Here is a 20324-nt window from a genome sequence, read left to right on the forward strand (position 1 = left end):
CTGGCCAGCGACTGATCTCGCGATAATTCTAGGGCCCGTCCTCAGTAACTCCAGCCCTCGTCCTCAGGCCAATCAAACAGAAGTGGGGGCGGGGTTTTACGTTTAAACGGAGAGCGGGTCCTTCAATCTTTGCTCGCTGTAGTTCAGAACGGGCGGGTCAGGGCGGGGCTGGAGCGCTGAGAGGGGCAGGACACCCACCACTTCTCGCGAGACTGGAGACCAGGAAGACGCCTGCAGGGCCCGGCTGCTGGTGCAGCAGCGGCTGAGGCAGCGGTGCTGCTGCATCCGGACGTTCGTCCTCCCAGCCTACGCCAGGTCTCCAGGTGGGGAGGTGGGACGTGGCCAGGCCGGGGCTGTGGAGGTCCGCAGTGCCCTCTGGGGACCAAGGGGTGGTTGAGACTGTGGCCTTTCGGAGCCAGTAAGGGAGGCGCCCACACTCCTGACAGGATAAGATGGCGGCGATGGCGCCTGGAGGTAGTGGCAGTGGTGGCGGCGGCGTGAATCCATTCCTCAGCGATTCGGACGAGGACGACGACGAGGTAGCGGCAACCGAGGAACGGCGAGCAGGACTTCGGCTGGGCTCCGGGGGCTGTCTAGATCCTGGCTCTGCGGACTCGCTGTCGCCCCAGGATCCCGTGGCCTTAGGGAGCAGTGCGCGGCCAGGGCTCCTAGGGGAGGCCTCGACGGGGGCCCTGGGGGGCAGCGGGGAGGCCCCCGCCCGCTTATCCATTGATGCGATCGCGGCTCAGCTGTTGCGCGATCAGTATTTGCTGACTGCCTTGGAGCTGCACACCGAGCTGCTGGAGAGCGGCCGCGAGCTGCCTCGGCTGCGCGACTACTTCTCCAATCCCGGCAACTTCGAGAGGCAGAGCGGGACCCCGCCGGGGCTGGGGGCTCCAGGGATTCCTGGAGCAGCCGGCGTTGGAGGCGCAGGAGGTCGGGAGCCGAGTACGACGTCTGGAGGAGGGCAGCTCAGTAAGTGAATACAGCCTGTCGCTGGCAGGGTCGTTGGGATCGTCGGGGAGGAGCTGTTTCTGGGCGCGTACTAGTGGTTTTGGGGACCTTTTGGAGAGAGTTGGAGGGGTTGGGGGTCTTCTACGATGCCAGCAGAGGATCTGGCAGTGACTGTTCTCTCTGCCTGCGGCCATCCCTTGGCTGGACTTGAACTTGACCCTGCACCTCCTGTTGGCGTCAGTATCTATGAAATACCCTATTTCTAGTTCACTGGCTATTAGGGGACTCCAGTCGGCGCCTTTGCTAACGAGTTTATCGCTCTAATCATTTTTCCTTTTTCCTCAATCTCCTTAATCATCACTACCAGAAAATACTGTTTTTAAAATTGCTCTCAGTAATTCGTTGACTCAAAGTCAGACAGAAAAGAATAGGAAATACTCTCTCTGCGAAGTCAGATCCATTAAAGACACTTTGGGATGATGACTTTCTCAATAACTGGATTTTCTGCTGCGTAAAGTGTGTTCTGTTTAAGTAAAAGCCAGTTCAATTCAATTTCGATTGCTTAATTTGAGTTGTTTCCAAGATTATAAAATCTAAGGAGCAGGGCAGACAAGTTTTGCCTGCAGGCTATCTCCAGATACCACCCTTTTGCAGGCTTTTTTAATCTGCATAAACTAGCAATTTACTTTTTTCCCTTGTTAGAATCATTCCTAACAGTATAGAGTACTGTTTATACTGTTTACCCCATTCATCCTATATTTATAAGCATTTCTTGTGGCTCTAAAAGGTACTATAAAGGGTGTGTACAGGGTTCCCTTTACACCCGTTTGGAAGGCATCTTCAATATTCCCTTCCTAATAGTATGAAATGTATTAGTGTGTCATATGAGGCCCCCGTGAATTTACTAACAAATGTTAAATATGCAGTTTTAAAGTTAGAGTCTAATTGATTATGTTTTGTCTCTATGTTTTTGAATGGTACCAGAGACTTATATTGCCAAACTTAAATGTACTGAACGTACAGAGTGTGCTTTTTCTATCAAGGTGAATCCTGAGAAGCTTTCCCTCTTGCCTATGGAATGTTCTCAGCAGATATAGTTTTCTTACTCAGTGTATAGGATAAACTTCCTTTTTAGGATGAGATTTTCTCATTGCTGGCCAGCCTACCTGTCACCTTTGTAAATGCTTCCTACACTCTCCTGGCTGAGTTAGTTGCTCGGTTCTTTCATTATACTACTTTCAAACCTCATCCATAGCCTTCAACTACTTTATTTCATTTGTTGACAATTTCTGTGTTAGTCAGTTCTTGAGGAACATCTTTATATTCCTGACACTTTGTACAGTCTCTGGACTAATGTTTAACATAACTGAATGGCATCTGCTTTTTTCCTACTGTATAATATGATTCCTTATGTATAATAAAGTTATATTAATTAACATTATATATTCCTTATATAATATATATTCCTTATATTTTATATACGTGTGTGTATATATATATATATATATATATATAAAATAGTGTAAAGTTAATATAACATATTCTTCGTAACTTAACCTTTTCAGCCTACCTATTATGGCTTGATATCGCTGTTTATAGTGAAAATTCCTCTTAAAACCTTTTTGTACAGAAATTCTTATATGTATAATTCAGACTAAATGTTTTAGCAGTGTTTTAGAGTAAAAATTGACATCTAAATGCCTTTGCATTGTACGTTTTTGTAGTTTAGTGAAATAAGTCTGTGATCAAATGATAATTTAACTATAATCAAATATTCATGTGCTTTCCCATTATCTTCATTTATTTGGATTTGTTCTAGATACTGGAAATATATTCACACACTATTTTCAAGTTAATACAAAACAAATAAGCAGTGGAGTTAAAAATTGAAATTATAATCACACCAATGGTGTTTGCCTTTCCTGTCTGTTCTCTGCATATATTTTGAAAAGCAAAAATTGGATTAAATTGTTTGTCAGTTTTACATCATTTGACAGGCACTGTAATTTTTACCGTCAACTGACATCAAATTGCATACAATAAAATGCACCCATAAGTTTGATCAGTTTTGAAAAACTAATTAATCACTGCTATTTATGTTAAAATACAGAACATTTTTATTTTCTCTAGAATTCCTTAATTTTCCTTTTCATTCAGTATCCACAGTCCCACCTTTGGACCTGAAGTGATCACTTTAAAAACATTTTAATTTTGGGTATCATTGATCTACATACATGAGGAACATTATGTTTACTAGACTTGCCCCATCATCAAGTCCCCCACCACATACCCCATTACAGTCACTGGCCATCAGCATAGTAAGATGCTATAGAATCACTACTTGTCTTCTCTGTGTTGTACAGCCCTCCCCGTGCCCCCACCCTACATTATGCCTGCTAATAGTAATGCCCCTTTTTTTCCCTTATGCCTCCCTTCCCACCCATCCTCCCCAGTTTCTTTCCCTTTGGTAACTGTTAGTCCATTCTTGGATTCTGTGAGTCTGCTGCTGTTTTGTTCCTTCAGTTTTTTCTTTGTTCTTATGCTCCACAGATGAGTGAAATCATTTGATACTTGTCTTTTTCCGCCTGGCTTATTTCACTGAGCATAATACCCTCTAGCTCCATCCATGTTGTTGCAAGTGGTAGGATTTGTTTTCTTCTTATGGCTGAATAATATTCCATTGTGTATATGTACCACATCTTCTTTATCCATTCATCTACTGATGGACACTTAGGTTGCTTCCATTTCTTGGCTGTTGTAAATAGTGCAGCGATAAAAATAGGGGTGCATCTGTCTTTTTCAAACTGGGCTGCTGCATTCTTAGGGTATATTCCTAGGAGTGGAATTCCTGGGTCAAATGGTATTTCTATTTTGAGTTTTTTGAGGAACCTCCATACTGCTTTCCACAATGGCTGAACTAATTTACATTCCCACCAGCAGTGTAGGAGGGTTCCCCTTTCTCTACAACCTTGCCAACATTTATTGTTGTTTGTCTTTCGGATGGTGGCGATCCTTACTGGTGTGAGGTGATATCTCATTGTGGGTTTAATTTGCATGTCTCTGATGATTAGCGATGTGGAGCATCTTTTAATGTGCCTGTTGGGCATTTGAATTTCTTCTTTGAAGAAGTGTCTGTTCAGATCCTCTGCCCATTTTTTAATTGGATTATTTGCTTTTTTCTTATTGAGGTACATGAGTTCTTTATATATTTTGATGTCAACCCTTTATCAGATCTGTCATTTATGAATATATTCTCCCATACTGTAGGATGCCTTTTTGTTCTGTTGCTGGTGTCCTTTGCTGTACAGAAGCTTTTCAACTTGATATAGTCCCACTTGTTCATTTTTGCTTTTGTTTCCCTTGCCCGGGGATATATATTCATGAAGAAGTTGCTCATGTTTATGTCTTAAGAGATTTTTGCCTATGTTTTTTCCTAAGAGTTTTATGAGTGAACACTATTAAACATGATTTTGCAATCTGGGACTGGGCACTATGAAAATATGGGGTTTGATGATTATTTGTTGTAGCTGTGTCCTTTGCCTTCTAGAATGTTCAACAGAATACTTGGCCTTTCCATCTATTAGATGTCAGTAGTAAGCACCCACACCCCATCCCCCAAGTAAAGACAACCAAAAATGTCTCCAGCATTCTCCACGGAAGGGGGGGGCAAAATTTCCCAGGTTAAGAAGTACATCTATAGTGCGTTAAGTGTTGCCTGTCTAGAATTCCATATAAATGAAATCATGGAGCATATGTTCTTCTGGCTCAGCATAATGTTTCTGAAATTATTCCATGTTTGTTGTGTATATTAGCAGTTCATTCCTTTCGAGTTTATCCATTCATCTCTTATTAGAGAAACATTTGTGTTTTTTCCAGTTTGGGGCTTTATGAATATAGCTTCCATGAGCATGCTTGTACAGATTTTTCATGGACATATGTTTTCCTGTTTTCTTTTGGGTAATACTTAGGAATAGAATTACTGGGTCATATTGTTATTGTGTATTTAAGTTTATAAGAAACTGTTAGACTTTTCCAGAGTGGTTGTACAGTTTAAAATTCCCATCACCAGTGTATGACTTACAATTCCATACATTCCCTAAACACTCAGTATTTTAAGACTTTTTATTTAACTAATTTTACTGAGAGTGTTGCGGTATCTCGTTGTTTCAGTTTTCATTTCCCTGAAGTCTAGTGATGCTGAGATCCTTCTCATGAGCTTTTTGCCATTAGTGTATCTTATAATGTGAAATGTCTGTTCATGTCCTTTCTCAGTTGGTAGGGGAGGTCTCATAGTTCTTTATATGTTAGGTACCAAAGTACTTTATCAGTGTGTGTTTTGCAAATGTTTTTCTCAGTATGGTTTGGTTTGCCTTTTCACTCGTTTAACAGTGTGACTTATGAACAAAAGTTCTAAGTTTCATTAAGTCCCATCAACTTTTTTCCTTAATGATTCATGCTCTTTTTGTTCTACATCAGAAATATTTGCCTACCCAAAGTTTTATAGTTTTAGCTTTAACAATTAGGTCTAATGAAATGCATTTTAATGAACATATCATAAAAAGCAGAAATATTTCTTAAATATTCCTTCTAAAAACATGCATTTATAGCACAAACTTTAGCACACTTTAAATACAGATGCATTTTGAGAGAGGATTAAAGATAGTGTTATGAGAGGTGAGACAGAGGCTTCCTCCTAAAACCACATATAATATGAAAATATAATTAATACAACTAATCCTGAGAGAGCAACAGGAAAGAGGAATGCGCAGGACTGCATACACCTGGAGGAAAAAGCAGTCCTCATGGAATGGGATAACATACCAAAGCTGTGGCCCAGCAGGACCCAAACCTTCCCCCACCCCAGCTCACCGGCGGGAGGAAGAGAAACGAGGCAGGGAGGGAGTGGAGGCCTGGGACTGCTGAATGCCTAAGTCCAGAGATCTATTCTGGGAGCACAAACCTACATTTCATGGTGCTTTCATGATACTCTCGTGATTACAGGGTTGGAAAGCTAAGACAAGCAGAATTCCTGAAGAGACTTGAGATTCCAGCCACTGTGGAAAGCAGGGATCCATATCTGGCTGCTCCAGGACAAAAGCTTATACCTGTGTGCTTGGCCCACTGCTTCAGGCAGTGGAGACTGGCACAGCAGCCGGGAAGCAGGAAACATCTTTTTCCTCCCCGCAGGCACCAACACCACTCCCCTGTGACCCCCAACATTGCTTCAGGGGCTGAGCAGCTCCAGAGTAGAGCTTCTGGACACTAGAGGGCACCATACACAAATATGAAACGCCAAGGGAACCTGGTCCAGAGTAACATTGATATAACTCCGGAGAAAGATTTAAATGACATGGACCTCATGACTCTTCCTGAGAGGGAGTTCAAAATAAAAAATCATCAACGTGCTAATGGAGGTACTGAAAGATATCCAGGAACTCAGGAATGAACTCCGGTTAGAGATCCAATTGTTGAAAAACAATATGGAGGGTAGTAAAAGCAGGTTGGACATGGTGGAGGAGATGATAAATGAAATAGAATAGAGAAGAGGAATACAAAGAAGCTGAGGCACAGAGAGAAAAAAGCATCTCTAAGAATGAAAGAATATTCAGAGAACTGTGTGACCAATTCAAACAGAACAATATTCACATTATAGGGGTGCCAGAAGAAGAAGAGAGAGAAAGGGATAGAAAGTGTCTTTGAGGAGGTAATTGCTGAAAACTTCCCCAATCTGGGGAAGGAGATAGTCTCTCAGGCCATGGAGATCCACAGATATCCCAACACAAGGGACCCAAGGAAGACAACACCAAGACATATAGTAATAAAATTGGCAAAGATCAAGGATAAGGACAGACTATTAAAAGCAGCCAGACAGAGAAATAAGATCACATACAAAGGAAAGCCCATCAGGCTAACATCAGACTTCTCAGCAGAAACCTTACAGGCCAGAAGGGAGTAGCATGATGTACTTAATGCAATGAAGCAGAAGCCTGGAACCAAGATTACTTTATCCGGCAAGATTATTATTTAAATTTGAAGGAGGGATTAAACAATTTCCAGTTAAGCAAAAGCTGAGAGAATTTACCTCCCACAAACCATCTCTACAGTCTATTTTGGAGGGACTGCTATAGATGGAAGTGTTCCTAAGGTTGAATAGCTGTCACCAGAGGTAATAAAACCACAGTAAAGAAAGTAGAACACCTAATTACTAAGCAAATGCAAAATTAAATTAACTATCCCCAAGGTCAATCAAGGTATAGACAAAGAATACAGAATATGATACCTAAGATATAAAGAATGGAGGAGGAAGAAAAAGGAGGAGAAAAAGAAAACCTTTAGATTGTGTTTGTAAAAGCATATTAAGTGAGTTAAGTTAGACTCTTAGATAATAAGGAAGTTAACCTTGAACCTTTGGTAACCACGAATCTAAAGTCTGCAATGGAAACAAGTACATACCTATTGATAATCACCCTAACTGTAAATGAACTGAATGCACCAATCAAAAGACACAGAGTCACTGAATGGATAAAAAAACAAGACCCATCTATATGCTGCTTACAAGAGACTCACTTTAAACACAAAGACATGCACAGACTAAAAGTGAAGGGATGGAAAAAAGATATTTCATGCAACTAACAGAGAGAAAAAAGCAGGAATTGCAATATTTGTATCAGACAAAATAGACTTCAAAACAAAGAAAGTCACAAGAGACAAAGAAGGACATTACATAATGATAATGGGGTCAATCCAACAAGAAGATATAACCATTATAAATATCTATGCTCCCAACACAGGAGCACCCACATATGTGAAACAAACACTAACAGAATTAAAAGGGGAAGTAGAATGCAGTGCATTCATTCTAGGAGACTTCAACACTCCACTCATTCTGAAGGACAGATCAACCAGACACAAGATATGTAAGGAGACAAAGGCACTGGACAACACAATAGAACAGATGGACCTAACAGACATCTACAGAACTCTACACCCAAAAGCAACAGAAGATACATTCTTCTCAAGTGCACATGGAACATTTTCAAGAATAGATCATATACTAGGCCACAAAAAGAGCCTCAGTAAATTAAAAAAGATTGAAATTGTACCAACCAGTTTCTTAGACCACAAAGGTATGAAACTAGAAATAAATTATGCAAAGACAATGAAAAATCCCACAAACACATGGAGGCTTCACAACATGCTCCTAAATAACCAATGGGTCAATGACCAAATAAAAACAGAGATGGAGCAATATATGGAGAAAAATGACAACAATAATTCAACACCACAAAATCTGTGGGATGCAGCCAAGGCCATGCTAAGAGGAAAGTGTATTGCAATACAGGCCTAGCTCAGGAAAGAAGAACAGTCCCATATAAGCAGTCTGAACTCACAATTAATGAAACTAGAAAAAGAAGAACAAAGAGGCCCAAAGTCAGCAGAAGGAGGGGCATAATAAAGATCAGAGCAGAAATTAATAAAATTGAGAAGAATAAAACAATAGAAAGAATCAATGAAAGCAAGAGCTGGTTCTTCAAGAAAATAAACAAAATACATAATCTCCTTGCCAGACTTATCAAGAAAAAATAGAGTCTACTTACATAAACAGAATCATAAATGAGAAAGGAAAAATCACTACGGACACCACAGAAATACAAAGACTTATGAGGGAATACTATGAAAAATTATATGCTAACAAACTGGATAACCTAGAAGAAATGGACAACTTCCTAGAAAAATACAACCTTCCAAGGCTGACCAAGGAAGAAACAGAAAATCTGAACACACCAATTACCAGCAACAAAATTGAACTGGTAATCAAAAACTACCTAAGAACAAAACTGCTGGACCAGATGGTTTCACCACTGAATTTTATCAAACATTTAGTAAAGACCTAATACCCATTCTCCTTGAAATTTTCCAAAAAAATAGAAGGGAGGGAATACTTCCAAACTCATTCTCTGAGGCCAGCATCACTCTAATACCAAAACCAGGCAAAGACACGACAACAAAAGAAAATTACAGACCAATATCCCTGATGACCATAGATGCAGAAATACTCAACAAAATATTAGCAAACCGAATTCAAAAATACATCACAAAGATCATCCATCATGATCAGGTAGGATTTATGCCCAGGGATGCAAGGATGGTACAACATTAGAAAATCCATCAACATCATCCACCACACCAACAAAAAGAAGGACAAAAAGCACATGATCATCTCCATAGATGCTGAAAAAGCATTTGACAAAATTCAACATCCATTCATGATAAAAACTCTCAACAAAATGGGTATAGAGGGCAAGTACCTCAACATAATAAAGGCCATATATGACAGACCCACAGCCAACATTATACTTAACAGCGAGACGCTGAAAGCTTTTCCTTTTAAATTGGAAACAAGCCAAGGATGCCCACTTTCCCCACTTCTATTCAACATAGTACTGCAGGTCCTAGCCACAGCCATCAGACAACACAAAGAAATAAAAGGCCTCCATATTGGCAAGGAAGAAGTTAAACTGTTCCTGTTTGCAGATGACATGATATTGTACATAAAAAACCCTAAAGAATCCACTCCCAAACTACTAGATCTAATATCTGAACTTGGCAAAGTTGTAGGATACAAAATTAATACGCAGAAATCTGTAGCATTCCTATACATTAACAATGAACTAGCAGAGAGAGAAATCAGGAAAACAATTTCATTCACAATTGCATCAAAATAATAAAATACCTAGGAATAAACCTAACCAAGGAAGGGAAAGACCTATACTCTGAGAACTACAAGACACTCATGAAAGAAATTAAAGAAGATACCAATAAATGGAAACACATCCCATGCTCATGGATAAGTAAAATTAATATTGTTAAAATGACCATCCTACCTAATCTGTAGATTCAATGCAATTCCTATCAAAATACCTACAGCATTATTCGACGAACTAGAGAAAATCGTCCAAAAATGCATATGGAACCACAAAAGACCTCAAATAGCCAAAGCAATTCTGAGAAGGAAGAATAAAGCTGGGCGGCATTATGCTCCCCAACTTCAAGCTCTACTACAAAGACACAGTAATCAAGACAATTTGGTACTGGCACAAGAACAGAACCATAGACCAATGGAACAGACTAGAGAGCTCTGATATAAACCCAACTATATATGGTCAATTAATATATGATAAAGGAGCCATGGACATACAATGGGGAAATGAAAGCCTCTTCAACAGCTGGTGTTGGCAAAACTGGACAGGTACATGCAAGAGAATAATACTGGATTATTGTTTAACCCCATACACAAAAGTAAACTCGAAGTAGATTAAAGACTTGAATGTAAGTCATGAAACCATAAAACTCTTAGAAGGCAACATAGGCAAACATCTCCTGAATATAAACATGAGCAACTTCTTCCTGAACGCATCTCCTTGAAAAAGGGAAACAAAAGCAAAAATGAACTCATGGGACTACATCAAACTAAAAAGGTTTTGTATGGCAAAGGACATCATCGACAGAACAAAAAGGCATCCTACAGTATGGGAGAATATATTTGTAAATGACATATCCGACAAGGGGTTAACATCCAAAATATATAAAGAACTTACACACCTCAACACCCAAAAAACAAATAACCTGATTAGCAAATGGGCAGTGGATATGAAGAGACAGTTTTCCAAAGAAGAAATTCAGATGGCCAACAGACACATGACAAGATGCTCCACATCACTAATCATCAGGGAAATGCAAATTAAAACCACCATGAGATATCACTTCACACAAGCATGGCCAGCATGGAAAAGACTAAGAACAACAAATGCTGACGAGGATGTGGAGAAAGGGGAACCCTCCTACACTGCTGGTGGGAATGTAAGCTAGTTCAACCATTGTGGAAAGCAATATGGAGGTTCCTCAAAAAACTAAAAATAGAAATACCATTTGACCCCAGAATCTCACTCCTTGAAATTTACCCAAAGAATACAACTTCTCAGATTCAAAAAGACATGTGCACCCCTATTGCAGCACTTTTTACAATAGCCATGGAAGCAACCTAAGTGTCCATCAGTAGATGAATAGAGAAAGAAGATGTAGTACATATACACAATAGAATATTATTCAGCCATAAGAAAGAAACAGATCCTACCATTTGCAACAACATGGATGGAGCTGGAGGACATTATGCTCAGTGAGTTAAGCCTGGTGGAGAAAGACAAATGCCAAATGATTTTCCTCATTTATGGAATATAACATGAAGGTAAACTGAAGGAACAAAATGTCAGCAGACTCAGAGACTCCACAAATGAACTAGCGGTTACCAAAGGGGTGGGGGTGTGGGAGGGGGGGTGGGAAGGTAGGGAGAAGGGGATTGAGGGGTATTATGTTTAGTACACAGGGTGTGGGGGATCACAGGAGAACAGTGTAGCACAGAAGGCACACAGTGGATCTGTGGCATCTTGCTGCACTGATGAACAGTGACTGCATTGGGGTATGGGTGGGGACTTGATAGTATGGGTAAATATAGTAACCACATTGTTTTTTCATGTGAAACCTTCATAAGAGTGTATATCAATCATACCTTAATAAAAAATTAAATAAGTACATACATAGATACGTACATAAATACAGATGCATTTTATGTGTCAAAGTACCAATGCCTGCAAATGTCTTAATCCATTTAGAAAATAAATAAATGCTTGAGTAAGTCTGTAAAATTCCTTAGTAACATGTTTTGAAGATTTGACTAAGCTCATGATACAGATTACAGTTTAGGGATTCTGAGGATGCATCTTTCTCTAGGACTGGACTATTATGCTTGTTTTTAAAAGTCTTCTATATTCAGTTCTAATGTATTGATTGTTGCTAGTTGGATTATGGTGTTATATAATACTGAGACAGGAACTGTGAGTGTAATCAGAGTAGGGTGAGGGCCTCCGGAAAAAGCAAGGCAGGATATTTACAGTCAGAGCAATGTAACTACATGCAAGAAACCCCCTACCAAAACTCTGTGTTAAACATTAAGCTCTAGAGTCATTCTTCAATGTATCTCTCAATAAAAGCCTCTCCCTGGTTCTCCTACATTGAGTGTTTTCTAAGTTCGACTCCGCAAACAACCCTGGCATCAATACTAGATAAGAACTTTTTTGTTTATTTTAAGCAGTGTAAACATTAATGATATGAATTGTCTAAAATATTAAGTTACTTTGATTTTGTTGTATATATTTTGATGTGTGTCTGATCTGAAAATTCATAATACCTCAGAATAGTAAATGTATAACCAAAAGTAGTGTCCTATATTTAATAATGTCAAAAAATTTAATTTTTGCAAGATTTACTGATTTATTTACAAAAAGTCTGTTGACCTAGGTTAATGCTGTAATATGGTGGTGCTCTTACAATACTTTAAGCATTCATACTGTATTTAATCTTTTCTTCACTTGAAGAGTAATCCACATTTATAAAACATTCAAATATTAAAGCAGTTATAGTTTTATAAGTTTGATATTATCAGTAGAATTTCTATTAATTGATTAAAGTTATTTTTAACAAATTCTCTGGGAAGTCTCAGTGTTTGATAAATTGTAGCATCATTGCAATGTTCCGCCTAGGTCTACTTGATGAACTAATTAGATCTTTTATATTTACTGTTACTTCCTTGTAAATACACATTATTTATATATTTTTCCCCTGTATTTTTTCGTATTGAGCTAGAGTAACTTCCATTTAGTAATTGCTTTTCTTTTCGATTAGATTGCAAGATAAAAATTGTGACGATGTCATTGATTAACACTGAGCAGATTGATTAACACGGCAATATCTTAGCCAGATGAATGCTAGTTCCACTTGAAGCCTTAGAGCACTAGTCAAAATTGGACTGTAATTTCTTAGGATTATCCCAGCTTTTTTTACAGTAGAAAGTAGGTGGCCAAACAGGGAATACAAGCAATGTGTCTTCCAGTGATAGATTTCCTTTGTTCTGTATTTACTGTGACTTCACATTTTTCTAAGGCAGCTTGTCAGGAGGCAGTCATTTGTGATTGAATGTGATGATTTCACTCGTGAGCCTACAGCTTTTTTCTTAAGTCATCTTTCTCCTTTTTTTAAAATTTTCTGTTTCATGGTCCTTCCCATATTTCTCAGAACCCTCAAGGAGTACATATCTCACTATGCTCAGTGTTCCCTTGTTTAGTATCACCAATGCTAGTAATGATTAATATCTTCCAAAGTTCCCATCTCTTTCACTTTACAAAGTAGCTCCTCCTTGTTAGGTTTGAATTGGATGTAGTGCTACCTCAGAGAAAATATCAACAAAATTGAATAGACTCATTGCTTTTAGGTGAATGAGACTTTCTGCTATTGTCTGGATCACATACATTTCTAAATTTATCTGTTGCATAACTCATTTTTCCTGCCTATGACTTTCCAGTAGTTTCAACATTATTATTAATTCTTGTGGAAATTTAGTCAGCTATTTTCACTGCCTAGCACAATGATTTGAATATAGTTGGTATTCAGTATTTTATATTGGTCAGTGTATTTATTAAATTGTGTGATCAGTCAAGATTTCCAGGGATCCAAAAGATGTTTAATTTATGTCCTTAAGTTTATGTTCTTGTTGGAGAGGTAAGACTAACACATGAGTGAACTATAGAATAGTCTTCTGTGGTACAGATTATGGTATAAACATTCAGATACAGAAATATCATTTGTTAATTGTGATAATGAAATGGCCCTGTGCATGCAGGAAGTAAAATTTAAATTTAACCCTCAAGGACAGGTGAAATTTTGAATTAATAATAGCTTTATTATTTGACCATGTTTAGGCCCTATCCTGAGTGAGAAAAAGGAAAAGGAAGTGAGGGTAAAAAAAAGATAGTGTTTATTTTATATTTTGCTTTGCATACAACATCTTCTGGGAACATGGTTATCATTATCTGGTGTTTTCCTTAATAAAGTAATTACATTTGGGTAGTTGTAAAAATGTATGACATTTCAAGCCATTGTGGAACTTTGACTAAAGGGAAGCAAGATAGGGGTATTAATCAGGGAAAACAGACCTTACTTCTGTCAAAAATTAAAAATACCTTTCTGTTTTTCAAGCAACAAAGTTAGTAATCTTCAGAATGTATGTTTGCTTGTTTGTTTTTTAAAAACTTTGGTTGGAAAAAAACTTCCAGAATTGGTGTAATTTTCATTTGTCTAGTATTTTTAGGTCAAAATTAAATTTGGTTAATTTGTTTTTGCATGGCTTTTAACTGTGTTCCCTACCCCCCACCACACCACACCCCCATAGTTTTTTGATGATCAGCTGAAAAAGAACATGTACCTTGGTCTAAAAAGTCTTATATCTAAATTACAAATATCAGTTGAGAAAGATCTTCAATATTAGTAGCCTATTTTTATTCTTGCAGATAGTTGTTTTTATTGACTGCTACCCATAAGTATTGTGATAGTTGATGCTAAAGTGTGGTTTCTAAATTATTCATACTAAAAACATACTTGTTAATGTTTAAGTAAGTAGTGTTTTGCTATTGGGGCTTATTTTTGAATATAGTGCCTCTGATATTTTGGGGGACATGTTAGTTTAGAGTTGATCTGCTTCAACTCTCTTATTATATGAGTATTTGTTTCAATAAAGCAATTAATTTTTTGATATGTGATTGACATGTAACATTGTATTAGTTTTAGATATACAGTATAATTTTATGTATGTATATACTGGGGGATGATTACTACAACTTTAGTTAACATCACTACACATAGTTAAAATTTTTTTCTTGTGATGAGACTTTTAAGATTTCTCTTAGTTAAGCCCAGTGCTTGGCACACGGTAGGAACCCTTCCTCGTTCCCTCCCAGGAGTCTTCTCTGTGACCCAGGCCCTTCACAGGTCCTTTGTGGAATGCCTTTAGATTTAGATGTGATTCTCCATCCCATGCCTGTCTTTCTGTCCTTATATATCCATTCACCCTCAAATCCCCATCAGCCCTGTTTCCCAAGCCCTCTTATCTTTAGTTAGTAACTACTCATGAGTTCTTAGATCAAACAAGGCGAGGGGCTCACAGAGTGGGAGAAACAGGGAACAAGTAATGACAGGTATGATGAGAGTTTTATAGGAGACAAAAAAAAATACCCTACTCTCAGTAACCTTCAAACTTTCAAATAGACATTACTGTATTGTTAATTGTAGTCACCATACTGTACATTACATCCCCAGGACTTACTTATAACTGGGTCTGTACCTGCAATTAACTTTTAAAGTGGTTGCTGGCTCCATTTCACTGGAGCATGGGACGTTGATGATTCTGATTTCATGTATTCATACAGTTTCTTCAACTAAGGAAAGTCTGCACAGAAATATCTGAACAAGTTGAGTGTGAATTGGCTAATTTACTTGAAAAATAGGTTTCTCAGGTTTCTAAGAAATGAATATCAGATACACTTTAATACAGCAGCGATATTTATTATAATTCAATAAAAGATAACTACAGCAGGATCAAGAAGAATGTCTCAGTGGTGCTATGTTTGCATTATAGCGAGATTTATGACAGATCTCTCAAGTTGTCATGAACAAAATAGAGAAATATGGGCTTGATAAGAGTAGCTGAAGAAAGATGTGTGATTGATAAAAGAACTGTAGGTCTGTGCTGGTCTGCACCAACTACACTTTTGTCCTATTATTTCAGACCACTGGACTTGTATTACCAGTATCTGATTGTCAGTTCTGCCTCTGCCTTTTACCAGCTCTGTTAGCCTGGATAAATCATATAACCTTTTTTAGGCCTTCTTTTTTTTAAAAGAGAGTAGTCAGTTTCCATGAGTCATAGGGTTTTAATGAAGTTCACAGAGTATGTATGTGAAAGTACTTTAAAAACTCATTTTATAATGATTCTTCTTTTAAAAGAAAAAGTATAATGCAGTGAAGGAAAACAAGGTCAGATTTGCTGATGTGGAAAGGTTGAGAAAGATAGTTGATGTCTAACAATACTAATTCATAGGATTAAACTGGAGTAATGGATAGTGGTGTCCTAGTTAAAATAATGGCAGTTCCATCATAATTTTTTATAGTGTTTAAACCATATTTCTAGCTAGAAAACTTTAAAAAACAGATACTAGGAACATCTATGCTTGAAATTCACATGGAGATTTGAGAGTATATCTATTTGTGTAGATACCAAAAATAAAATCGATGTCTGCTCATTTTAAAGGGAAAGCTACATAACATAGTGGTGAAGACCCCAGAGTTTGGGATCAGACTAACTGGCTTGGATCCTGTTACTGCCATTTCTGACTTTGTGATCTTGAACAAGTTACTTAAACTCTCTGTGCCTCAGGTTTTTTTTGTCTAAAAATATGTGGGTAATAGTACCTGCTTCATTGGGCTTCTATAAGAGACTGCTGAGTTAATATTTATTAAGTCATTGGCAGTAAGTATATAAATGTAAAATAAAAGGCAAACATTATTAGGATTTTGTAGTGGCTCATTAAAATGGCTACCATACATTTAATGCGAGGTATTTTATGTCTGCAAGGGCATTCATTATACCTACATTTTTATAGATTCTTAAATTATACTCATAAGTTATGGATTAAATATCATTTGTTTATTTTGGATTGTTAGGCAATTGTTAGTTATTCAATTTTATAACTAACTGATGGGCAGAAAAGGAGATTTATCTTTATTTGGAACTTAATATTTTAAAAAAATCAATATATGTTGCCATTTACAGAACAAATATTTTAAAAGCAAAAGAGCAGAGGTAGACAAATTGAGCTCAGGAACAGAATACAGCCCTCAAGTTCAATGAGTCTTTAGTATGGAAAAAAGAGTCAAAGCAGTTGGGGAAGGGTAGACTATTCAATAAGTGATTTTTTTCCTTCTGGAGGGAAATTAAATTATTTATTTATTTCCCAGCATATTCATACACACACACCAAAACAAAGTCCCCAGGTGAATTAAAATACTAACTGTAAGAAATGAACATGAAAACTTTTTGAAGATAACAAAGTAAAAGACAAGCTGTACACTAGAACCTATTTGCCACATATATACTGGTCAAAAAGTATTTCAAATATAGAATTTATATGGAATACCTACAAATTACTAAAAAAAGGAAAAACAGCCTAATGGAAAATAGGCAAAGACTATAAAGAGATCATTTAAAAAGAAGCAAGCCAGTGAAAATATTCTCAAATTCATTAATAACCAGGGAAATGCATTTCACAACACTCAGCCTTTTGGCAAAAGTGAAGATACCTGACAACACTTGGTTTATTGTGTTTATTTTGTTAGGCATATCTTATTGCCTAAGGTATGGAGGAAGCAGGCAATCTTGTGCTATTTGTAGGAATATCGATACAACTACCTTGAAGAGTGTTTTGACAAAATCTAGCATATTTGAAGATGTGCAAACCCTTCAACACATTTTTTCAACATATAAGTACAATTGACCCTTGAGCAACAAGTGTCTTGAACTGTGCAGGTACACTTATACATGGATTTTTTTCAAGAAGTATATTGGAAAATTTTTTTGGAGATTTACGACAATTTATAAAAACTCAGAGACAAAATACGTAACCTAGAAATATTTTTAAAATCTGTACAAGTTATGTCGTTAATGCATAAAGTATATGTAAATACTAATCCATTTGCCATTTACTTCTATAAATCAACAGTAGGCTATTAGTAGTTAAGTTTTGGGGAGTCAGAAGTTATATGCAGATTTTCTGTTACACAGAGGTCAACATTCAAACTCCTTCATTGATTCTTCAAGGGTCAACTGCATATATCTGAAATTCACAGTGTGCACAGCCAGGTGTATACAAAGATACTCACTTTTTTAAAAATTGGAGTATCGTATCTTATGTTGGTTTCACATATACAACAGAGTCGTTCAGCAGTTACCCATTATTTTTAAATCCTCACCCCCTCTAGTGCAGTTACTAAAAGATACTCATTTTATAACAGCAAAACGTTGAAAATAATCTTCTTGGCCATACAGAAAGGAAAAAATCATGTGGTTTATTCATGAAATGGAAATCTTTGTTGCCATTAATCAAATCTCAGCTCTTTTGTGGAGCATTCACCAGTAATCAGTAATCATACATGCAGTATGATACCATTCTGTAAATTCTAAAACAAAACAATACTATTATTTGTGAGTACTTATATATATGTGTGTGTGTGTGTGTGTGTGTGTGTGTGTGTTACTACATGTATAAAAACATTAACCTGGAATCCATTATTGTGATTGCCTTTGAGGAGCAAAACATTTGGGACATGAACTTTAAGGTGGTATTTCTTTTTAAATTTTGAAATTTATATGAAAAATGTTAACAGTTAACACTGGGTGGTGGTTATATGGTGTTGCTCTTTGCACCTTTTTAAAAAAGCAATTAAAACAGTATGTTCTGTGCCTTGCATCTTACTAATTCTGCCAAAACAAAGAAAATTTGTAATAAGAATTGGCACAATTATTCCACCATTAATTGGCACCTAATCCTATAATCTGGGTAGTATGTAGAGAGTTTGGTGTTTTTGTGACATGATCAACACAAAGATTTTATTTTACATGATAAATTATCTCTTCATTTGTGTCTGTCATGTATCTACCTTTCTTGTTACCTTATATAGAATATGGGTGTCATATTGTCTATTAATTAAATTTACAAAAAATAACTTTAAAAATGTCATTTGCTCACAGAGTATTGATACATATGTACCAGTTTATTGTCAATATCCTTGTTGCCATTTATAACCTTGAGTATCTATTTAGTTTGGAGGGAAATCTTCAGAATCAGTTAATTCTTAGTGTAATGTTGACACAGATCTCTTTTAGGATATATCTAGTATGTGTCAAGTGAACAAAGCTATTTTATACCAATAGCTTTTTATTGCATTGGATGGGGTGTCTTTAAATACTCTATGTGTGTATGGAAGTAGAATTACCATTAGAAAAGTACTGAGCAACAGTCTTAAAGTCCCTAATTTTTCTATTCAGGAATAACTTCTTATTGCAGGCGTTCTTTACTATCATGGTGAAGTATCATGGACTGAAGTTGTTTTTTTCTTTCCTTGAGGGACATATGTGTGAGTAAGGAGTTGACAGAGAATGCAAGATGAAATGATGAATTATGTATGCATCACCAGAATCTTGAGTCATCATTTTATAATTGTTCTTAATAATAAACATTTGTATTTTCTACCCTTTAATAAGGTACAATAGTAAGAATGTGACGTTTTTCTCCTAAATCGTTAAATAAAATGTTGTTATCAAAAAAGTAGCCTGTACTGATAGGTACTTTTTAATTTTACAGTCTCACTGGACTCCACCTAACAGATTTTTTTCTGCAAACAGCACTGTCTTCTGAGTGCACTTTTGATAGAAACATGTGTGACACAAAGGTTGAAAGATAAAATGTATACACATGTATTATTGGTAGGACACTCTTGAGAGTAATTTGGCAATATCACATTTTAAAAATACATATTCTTTAATCTCCAGTTCGATTTCTATGATTTATTATAGACATGCTTGTTTGCATTAGAACAGCTGAACCAAGATTGAAAAAATATCATTTACAAGTAAAGGTACTAAAGACTGAAAACAACTTAGATGCCCAACAGTAAGGGATTGGTTAATTAAAGCAATAATCTATATGTGTTCATGTGGAAAGATCACCAAGTTTTATTGTAAATTGAATAAAATGGGATGTAGCCAGTATGTACATATTTCCATTTATATTCAGAAAGAAGAAATTTGCATTTTCCTGGCATATTTTAAAAGGGATACGTATAGAAGAGTCTAAACGATGGTTGTTGTTGCAGAGTATTACTGATTGGGAGATGGGCAAAGGGGTTTACCTTTTCTTGTATGTCTTCTATACTTTACCACATTATCATGTCCTAAGTGGCAGGACCAGGATTCCAACCCAAATCACTGACTTCAAAGTCTGCAATTTTTCTGTTACCACATCTTCTGTTTTATGTCAACTTTAAAACATAGCAGAAGTTTTCAGGTCATTTTACTATTTATTTGGTCAGATAAAGGATCTTCATTCTGAATGTACTTTATTAACTCAGAGTAGCCAGTCTTAGTGTAGAAAGCAAGTCGGATAGTACAAAATTGATTATTTAAAACATAAAGTTACAAACTATAGCATCACAAGGCAAAGATGAATAATCTGCCTAAGGCACCACTTAACTTCATCAAGGTGTCTGCACTACACAGCACTTAGTCCATATCAAGACACACATATCTTACATGTGCCTGTTAGGATATTTGGGCCATAGAACAGGTTCAACTAAGTCTTGAATTAGCCAAATATAGTCATATTGTTCTTCTGAATGAAATACTCTTACAAAGCTGAGTTAGTTTGTAC

At 36.9% G+C, this 20324-nt stretch overlaps 2 protein-coding genes across 10 annotated transcripts in view; one reads left to right on the forward strand and one right to left on the reverse strand.

Annotated features, from left to right (window-relative positions):
- Window positions 1-52, reverse strand: part of PIGN (phosphatidylinositol glycan anchor biosynthesis class N) — a 109175-nt gene extending 109123 nt beyond the window's left edge. Inside the window, exon 1 of the mRNA XM_057504237.1 lies at window positions 1-52. The gene's annotated coding sequence lies outside the window, so the exon portion shown is untranslated.
- A 151-nt stretch (window positions 53-203) lies between these two features.
- RELCH (RAB11 binding and LisH domain, coiled-coil and HEAT repeat containing) overlaps window positions 204-20324 on the forward strand; it is a 128623-nt gene continuing 108502 nt past the window's right edge. For 5 of the 9 annotated variants that reach the window (XR_005022936.2, XM_036876694.2, XM_036876698.2 and 2 more), the window contains exon 1: window positions 204-975. Coding sequence is in view for 8 of the 9 variants with exons in the window: in XM_036876694.2 (XP_036732589.2) it covers window positions 453-975 (523 nt within the window). In the remaining variant the exon portion in view is untranslated. The remainder of the gene's footprint in view (window positions 976-20324) is intronic. The other 4 variants (XM_036876695.2, XM_036876696.2, XM_036876701.2 and 1 more) reach the window with 1 other exon arrangement.

The sequence above is a fragment of the Manis pentadactyla genome, chromosome 6 (genome assembly GCF_030020395.1).
Source record: "Manis pentadactyla isolate mManPen7 chromosome 6, mManPen7.hap1, whole genome shotgun sequence".
NCBI classification, from domain to species: domain Eukaryota; kingdom Metazoa; phylum Chordata; class Mammalia; order Pholidota; family Manidae; genus Manis; species Manis pentadactyla.